An 8,805-nucleotide genomic window follows, 5' to 3' on the forward strand; every position below is an offset into this window, starting at 1 on the left:
TTTCAACGTGGTCTCGGCGAGACGCAATTTTTTAAAAATTTAATATTCTGAAAAATTGTAAAAAGATATGATAAATAAAAATAATAAAAAATTAGCAAAAATAATAAAAGTTTTAGTTGATTCGGGACGACTCTACCGTTTCTTTTCTTCTCAAAGACGTCTCGGTGACTCAACCGAATTCTTGGCGATCCATTACCTTAAAGTCATCTTGTCCCGGTATCGGAACGAAAAACCCTGCTCTGGTGACGACTCGGCCGAGTCTTTGAACCATATAATGCTAGGTCATTTAAGATGTGATCAAGCTTGGTATCTTCACCTTCGGAACGATTCACTGACTAAGAAATTGAACTTTTTTTTTTTTTTTTGAGTTCCTTCAGAGCATCTTTTATGTCCATCCTCTCCTCTGGTGATTCCACTGTGCATGTAACGGCCATTTCCATGACTTTGAAGATAAATTGCACGATTCTTGTTGAATTTTCGTCTGGGGGAGTTATCAAGTTGTGGTCTCCTAGATCCAGTTCTGGATTGTGCAGCAAATGCCTTATCCAGTCTTCAATCCATAATCTTATGTTTATGTATCTGTATATGTATGTATGTATTGCACATAAGTGAAACTACATATGGGAATTTAATGCAAGAAAAAGGAGGAAATCTTATAAATGCATCGTAGCATAACAATTGTCAGTGTGTACATTTGCATGATAGGTTTGGTATAATTTAAGTAATTGGCATCTTCGGTACAACTATCCGATACCAAATTCAGTGCTCATTTCACTTATCACGTGAGGATAAAAGAAACTTGAGTTAAACCAAATCAATTTGATTTATTAAAAAAATTAAAGAGTACGTGACAAGTTAAATAAATAGAACAATTGACATAAATATAGAAATAACATTGGGTTGCCATTGGAAAGTGATGCCGAGGGTGCCATGTGTAATTTAGGTATCTCAATTAGTGTTCACTGAAAATCCGTTAGAAAAAAAAAAGTATAATCAAGCATGCATTCATTTGAAAATCCGTTAGAAAAAAAAAAAAGTATAATCAAGCATGCATTCATTTCATCATTTAACATGTACTATGATCCCACAGACGTACTAGCATTTTTTTCCACCCATGAGATGGCCTTTTTCGTATAGCTTTTTTCAGATTTCCTTAAGCATTTTAGTTAAAGAGAATGTATTAACATTGGATCTAGACTGCCATTTCCATTTCTGTTTGAAAGATTCCGGCAGGAGCTAAGGGCAAGAACTGGACTATTCATGGTCCTAAATTTGCCAACAAGGCAAAAATTCAAACCGTAAGAATCAGAAAACGTTGCTCCATAATTCTAACATTACTATTACGCACGGGCCACATGAATAGTAAATGAGTAAAGCGTCCCTGTTACGATGATGTACAAGCTATTTACATTGTGTTACAACTTGTTAAAAAGTTTTTACATTATTCAGGAACGGTTGCACTTGCACCTCTTTCACTCATAGCAGTTTTCAGTATCTTTGTTGCAGTGCATTCTACCCACCACATTTTTTGGGAAAATTTTCTTATTAACATTAGGACTGCTTCCATTGTCTTGATTCATTGAAATATACGATTTTGGTAAGATATTTGAGGTGCAAATTAAGATAAAAGAGTGTCGTTGTCATTGAGTTGGCAAAAGGGGTGAGTTTACATCTTATGATAACTGTATAGATTGGCGACTTGATTAATCGAATCGAGTTTGGTATGCTGCACCGATGAGGGAGTTGTGTGCCTCCATTCCTAGGGAGACAACTTTACTCGCATAGAGAGCTGAGGAGAGTTGTTAATTCCTAATCACATTACACAGCTTCTAGCATAGTTGGGACTTGGGAAAGCAATAAGCGGGAAAGAAACCATCGAACACAGATATGAGATGGTCACACACTGCAATTTACCTTCTTGTAGGCACCTTATAAGTCGCAGCCTGTCAGCAAGTTCCATTCCTGAATCCACATTCGATGAAGGTAGCTTCGTTTTTAATTTGGCTTTCTGATGGCTTAACCTGGATTTTGCATTCAAGCAAAGAAATTTTATGCATTTGCTTTACTTTTACTCGGTCTTTAAGAAGTGATGATGAAGCATTGAATCTTTACCTTTTGATAATTCACTTGGAGAGAAATTGAACTTTGATATTTCTGAGTTCGTTTAGTGCATCTTTTATGTCAATCCTCTCCTCTGGTGATTCCACTGTGCATGTGACCGCCATTCCCATGACTTTGAAGATACATTGGACGATTGTTATTGAATTCTCATCTGGGGGAGTTACCAAGTTGTGGTCAACTAGATCCAGTTCTGGATTTTGCAGCAAATGCCTTACCCAGTCCTTCAATGCACAATCTTCTGTGAACATTTCATCAGTCGGCTTCTTTCTTGAAAATGTTTCCATCAACAGAATGCCAAAGCTATAGACATCACAACCTCTCGACACCTTACCCTCAGATCCATACTCTAGTAGAAATTATAATAATCACCGTTAGTATGCTGCTTGTTGAGAAAGGTAGCACGAGATAAACACAAGAAAATTCACACAATGGAGTTATGAATACAGCATATATTCATCGGTTGGGGGATTGATTAGGATTAGAAACTTAAGTCACCTGGTGCTATGTAGCCAATTGTTGCAAGTGTATTTGTTATTGCTTTACTTTCACCTCCACTAAGTAACTTTGCAATGCCAAAGTCACCCACGTGACCGGTCAGGTTTTGATCCAGAAGAACATTGCTGGGCTTTAGATCACAGTGGACGATAGATGATGAGTAGCCATGGTGGAGATAATCCAATGCAGTCGCTACATCTATCATTATATTCAGCCTTTGCAGGAAATCCAAGAAATAGTTGTGAGAGTACAACCACCTTTCAAGGCTTCCATTAGGCATGTGCTCCAAGACTAAAGCTCTAAAATCATGGTTAGAGCAACTGCTAATAACTTTCACCAGATTTCGATGGCGAATATTCCGCAGGACTTCACATTCTGCATCGAAGCTTTTGAATGCTCCTTCCACCTGCAAATTGAAAACTTTTATTGCCAGAATACTTCCATCCCTAAGGACCCCCTTGTAAACTGAACCATAGCTCCCACTTGCAATCAAGTTGCTTTCACCAAAATCATTAGTTGCATGAACAAGGTCGTAGTACGGGATTCTTTCATGCGTGCTCGGAGGGAGTGGATTTGTTTGAGCACGATTTCTGTTTCCACGCCTTGTCATGATGAGCACCGACACGATGATAATAACTGTAAAAACTGTGAATGCAATTGGTAACAAGATGTATGCAACTCTGGGGAACTTTTTCGTCCTGGATGCTTTAGGAGAATTGTTGGGGCAAGGAGGGAATCGCAGTTGAGGAGGGCCACCACATAATGCTTCATTGAACATAAACGATTCAATCGTGAAATTGAGGAAAGAACCATTTGCTGGAATTTTTCCATGGAGGTGGTTGAATGACACATTAAAATGCTTCAACTGCAAGAGTGATACCAATGATGCAGGAATCTCTCCAGTGAGATTATTTTGAGATAGATCCAATGATTCCAAGTTCACCATCTTTCTTGCTATCTCAGGAATAGATCCTTGTATTTCATTATGTGCCAATGAGAAGTTAATCAAGTTCTGCAGATTTCCAACAGTTGTCGGGATATTTCCTGAAAACTTATTCCCTGACAAGTCTATGGATATTGCAGCCTTCAAATTTCCGATTTCTTGAGGTAAATATCCACCTAAAGCATTGGAATGTACATCTAGGTACAGCAGATCTTTTAAGTTCCCGAGGCCGGCAGGCATGGTGGAATTCAATCTGTTGGAGCTCAAATAAAGCTTTCTCAGAGAAGTCATATTTCCAAAGCAATCTGGAAGTTGACCCGAGAATTTATTTTCAGTCAAGTTTAACAGAGTTAAACTCCTGAAATTGCAAAGATAAGGTGGGAGGGACCCTAAAATCCCATTATTTTGAAGGTCTAACGCTTCAAGGTTCGATAATCCTTCGAATGCCAATGGAAATTGCCCGGTGAGGTAATTGCTGCTAAGATCCAGATCCGTCAGCCCAGTCAGATTACCAATTTCAGGTGGAATGCTACCCTCTAGTTCACAAGTACTAGTTATGAACTTTTTAAGAGAATTGGAAAAATTGGCTATGGTACGGGGAAGAATACCTTTTATAGGATTATGTGCCAATATCATAACTCTTAAACTTTCACAATTCACCAAAGATGAAATAATGCTCATCTCTTGCGGGTACCCTGTGGTTAATTGGTTGGATCCAACATCAAGAGTTTCAAGGACATTCAAGCTGCCGAGTGATCTAGGAATTGAACCAGTGAAATGGTTGAGGCTGAGTTCCAAAATAACTAGCTTAGTCATATTTGAGATGGAATCAGGAATTACTCCAGTTAAATGATTATGTGCAACATTTAGTGTTTCTAGATTAGGTAGAATATGGCCGATACTAGGTGGAAGACTTCCTGAAAGGTTATTCAGAGTCAATCTAATGTATGTCATGGCTGAGATGTTGAACATGGTTACTGGAATTTGTCCTTGTAAGGCATTACTATTCAAGTCTTATACATTCAATTTCTGAAGGTTGCCAATTTCTTCCGGTATTGGACCTGCCAAAAATTCAGAATGCACAGAATCATGCTTTAGAATGATGGATGTTGCAGCCAGACTGATTAAGTTTTATGATGGTAATTGAAAAAAAAAAATTAATGATGACGTTGAGGCCTTTTGGGGCGATTGGTCATTTGGTCCAAACCAAACTCCCAAGTAGGATAATTAGGCAAAGTCTGATTGTTTAGACCTATACCCGGAATTGTGTGGCAATAAAAATTTTGGTCTAAATTTTTGGATGATCCATATGAGGTGTTGCAATTTATGCAATTATAATTTCCGAAGCTCCATGCATTAAAGATATATGTTTCATATACTGTTGGTGTAAAGATTTTATTAATACTAAAAAATTTGGATGCATGAAATATGTATAAGAAGAGATTTTTAATACTCAGTGTTTTTTAAAAAACTAATTTTTCAAATACAATTCCAATTTTTAAAAAGTACTCTAAAAGGTAATCTAAAAATTTTTTAAAATTTTCTTAAAATTTTTAAAATATCTCAAAATATATTCCAGAAACTGTTCTACTCGTAAATATTCCAAAATATTTTCTGAAAATATTCCAAAATATAATCTAAAAACTCTGCTATAGCAAAATTTTTAAAAAACACCCCCAAAAATAGCTAATCCAAACGGAAGTGTTACAAAAACAAATTCTTAGATGACAGGGTGTCGAAGCCTGTGCAATAATAAAACCTGCTCAAACTAAAGGTAATTTCTGTAGATAGTGGTAAGCAGGGTCGAATCCACAGGGACTGGGAGTAACTGTTCCTTTTCAAGTTCACAATAACAAAGGGGGTGTTTTTATGCAGAAGGTGACAATCAAAGAAATTCAACTAAAATCTAAGAAACTACTAAAAATTAAATAACAAAATACTAAAATCAAATGAGTGATAATTAAGGATCTAGCCAAGGAATAACTTCAGCAATGGTTCACCTAATTGATCATCGATGCAAAGCCAATTCCAATTATTTATCAATAAATAGATTATAACTACCAAACAAGCGATGGCAGTCAACTCCTCCTTACTGTGTCGGTGATCAAGGTACGCCCGTTAATCACTGCTCTAATTGAGAAATAATCCTAGGTACGCCCGTAGAATTTAATTCCCCAATTGCCTTACGTATTAGAGGAGCCATATTCTAACCAAACAACACACTACCAGGGTTATTTTAGATTAGCCCGCGTATTCCCCTGACACAAATCTAATCATGCCAGTTGTCACTATTTTAGAGCAATTAAACAATTACGGATTTAACACCCTAATTGACAATAGATTACCAAATCAATTAATTATCCGGATCCAAGACAATCAATTAATCAAATAATCATAAGCACTGGAACCAAGGAATATGCGAATACCAATAAATAAAAGAAAAAGATAAAATTAAATCGATCTCACAATTTTAGGTGACTCAAAGCATCCGTTGTCCCTTGGCTAGAGTGGGGAGATTAGTTCATGTTTGATGAACAAAGCCCACAGGAAGTTAGAGAGAAAATCGCAACCATCAATTGGTAAATGGATGAACTCAATTCGATGGAATACTGACCAAAAGAAAAGCTACAGGAAGTGCTTGAGTCCTTTTTTATTGTTTCTCCTAACATACGAGGAGAAGAAAGCTACTAACGAGAAACCAAAAAGGAAAAATCCAAAGCTGCACTAAAAGACGAAAAACTAAGAAGCAAAGCTAGTACTAGTTTCCTGCCCTCAATTCTTCCTTTCGTGTGCGGCGGCTCTCCCTCCGGAGAGGAAGAAGACTCGATAGCCCCAAGAAGACTTCGGCCTCCTCCTTTTAATGCTGTCTTCGGGCCAATTACCAAGAAGGGTTGTGGTTTGATATTCCAAAAATGTCCCTAGATGCCTGCTACTTGAACTCTTTCTTGATAACTGTCAAAGTGGCCTTGATTGTGATATTTTTGTTCTACTCCCTGAAATAAATGTAAATTACGAAAAGTGAGTAGAATATAATACTTAATTCACATCAGGTCAAGTAATAGGGAAAATTAATAATAAAATAAATGATAAAATTGCAACCTATCAATTTCCCCCACACCTAAATCATGCTTGTCCTCAAGCATAAGAATAGTAAACAAACACCAAAATTTGATTATGGTCATTGCTCTATCTACTATATTGCCAAGATACCAAGAAAAATAATAATCAAGTATCAATGGTCAAGATCCAAGAAGTATCACTCCGGTTAGCTTCTAAACCACAAGATCCTCTAATTTCATGTTAACTAATCTAAGAAGAAGGAATGACGCATAACATTTATCAGCAAATGGTCCAACTATTAACCAAAATCTCAACATTAAATCCATAATTCGGCAAGCTGACTTTTATTACACACTAACACAACATTCACTTTTTTTTCATATTTTTCTACTTTTCTCTTTTTTTCTTTTTTTCTTTTTCAATAGTAACAAGACTTAGTCGCTAGCCATTAGAGCCTTTTGACGCGAACTCCAACATTGGCCAGATGAAGGAGCCCGGTTACTCAGCTTCTATCGCCATGTGACCACGTACTCATAGGAACTACTACCTTTTGACGCGAGAATCAACACTTTTAGGTGCAGATCTCCGGTTACTCAGCAGTAACTAATAGCGGAGTACAGTCAAGTTTATTCATAGCTAAAAATCACAAAAACTCAATATAATACAAGAACCAAAAGAAAACTTGCATCAGCTAGCCTCATTTTCAAACATGGAGAACTAAAGTTAATAACCGGACCAATTCACATGAAAATGCCAATAATCATTCCCTATGCCTAGGAAAGTTAACCAAAAATTATAAGAGTAAAACAATCATTGATATTCACCAAAGAGATGTTTTTGGATTTAACCACATTAACTTGGTACCCTTTTATTATTAAAACTTGGCAAAAGCAGAAATAGAGGCAACAATCCAACATCAAACTTGGCAGAGCTAGACAGATAAATGACAAAAAGTAAGCGAAAACTAGACAAATAACAAACTAAAAATAAAAGAGAAATATCTGAAAACTAAAAACTAGAAAAAGAAACTAGCACAGCTGCCCCCCCACACCTAGATCCTACATTGTCCTCAATGGAGGAAATAAAGCAATTAAAGTGAAAAGGACAACGAAACTTCCCTCTCGAGTGACTAAGGGGTTGGCGGGAACGGCGGAGGGGAACCGATGTGGTGAGACATCAATTCAACCAGCAAATGCAAAACTCTGTCCACCCAAAATCTCAACAAAGTCTCCAATAATGTGCTAAATCCAGCAATATCAGTTCAGGACTTTAGTAATAGCAGCGCAGTCACAAGCCCTTGGCAGTCAATCAGATCTCTAACCAAATAGAGTTAACAAGTACTCGCACCCTTACCATTGGTGCAAATCGCAATTCAAAATCAATGAGATTTCTATAGCAAAGCAGATCAGTAGTAAAGCAATAACCCCAAGTGTTAATCTAGTCACAAGAAAGATTCTAAACCTCTAAAGAAGAGCAACAGGCGACTAGAATTCCAATGAATAGAGCAAGTAGAGGAACCGTAGGTGGGAACCCAGTCCACCGAAGTCAATAAACAAACCCATGAAACAAATAAGTCCGCAAATGAGTCAACAAATTGTACAAATGATCAGACCAAAATCACAGACACTGCTCCTCCAAATCAGCAATATAAACCAACATCCAGAATGTCCTCAAAAACCGATTAAAAACTACTAATGCCAACAAGGAATGCAGTTGCCGAATTAAATCAACCAAAATTTCAACAAGCACAACACTGGCCGAGATTCTTCCCAAAATATCACAGACAATTGTTAACATTCCAGCCCACCCGAGAACTTCAACAATTCCCCCCAAAAGTTTGAACAAATGCCCCTCGGCACTGTGCTAGAGCACAATCAATTTCAACGAATGTGCTAATCAAAGAGGCTAAGAGCAGGGCAACTGTCAAACACCCAACAACCCAAAACAATTGAACTCAAATCCACAAAAAAAAATGCAATAAATATTCCCAAGAATTTGGCCGACCCGAAATAGCAAGTCAGAATATAGACAGTAGTAACATAGACACCATCTCCGCACTCTCAATTAGGTAGGCAACAACAGAGAATGAACAAATCCGGCGTAAAACAACACAGCCGCTAAACGATACCAATCAACACCAAAAATTTTTGAGATCGAGGTTGAAAGACCTCTACTGGCCGCCAAAC

At 37.3% G+C, this 8,805-nt stretch overlaps 1 protein-coding gene across 1 annotated transcript; it reads right to left on the minus strand.

The window, feature by feature from the left end:
* Positions 1 to 2,123: 2,123 nt before the first annotated feature.
* On the minus strand, positions 2,124 to 4,531 carry LOC113757274 (probable LRR receptor-like serine/threonine-protein kinase At3g47570). The gene is made up of 2 exons (XM_027300639.1): positions 2,617 to 4,531; positions 2,124 to 2,467 (listed from the first exon to the last, which is right to left on the minus strand). The coding sequence occupies exons 1-2, from the start codon at positions 4,529 to 4,531 to the stop codon at positions 2,124 to 2,126; spliced, it is 2,259 nt and encodes a 752-aa protein (XP_027156440.1).
* Between the last annotated feature and the right edge of the window lie 4,274 nt (positions 4,532 to 8,805).

The sequence above is a fragment of the Coffea eugenioides genome, chromosome 2, assembly GCF_003713205.1.
Source record: "Coffea eugenioides isolate CCC68of chromosome 2, Ceug_1.0, whole genome shotgun sequence".
Taxonomy (NCBI): Eukaryota; Viridiplantae; Streptophyta; class Magnoliopsida; order Gentianales; family Rubiaceae; genus Coffea; species Coffea eugenioides.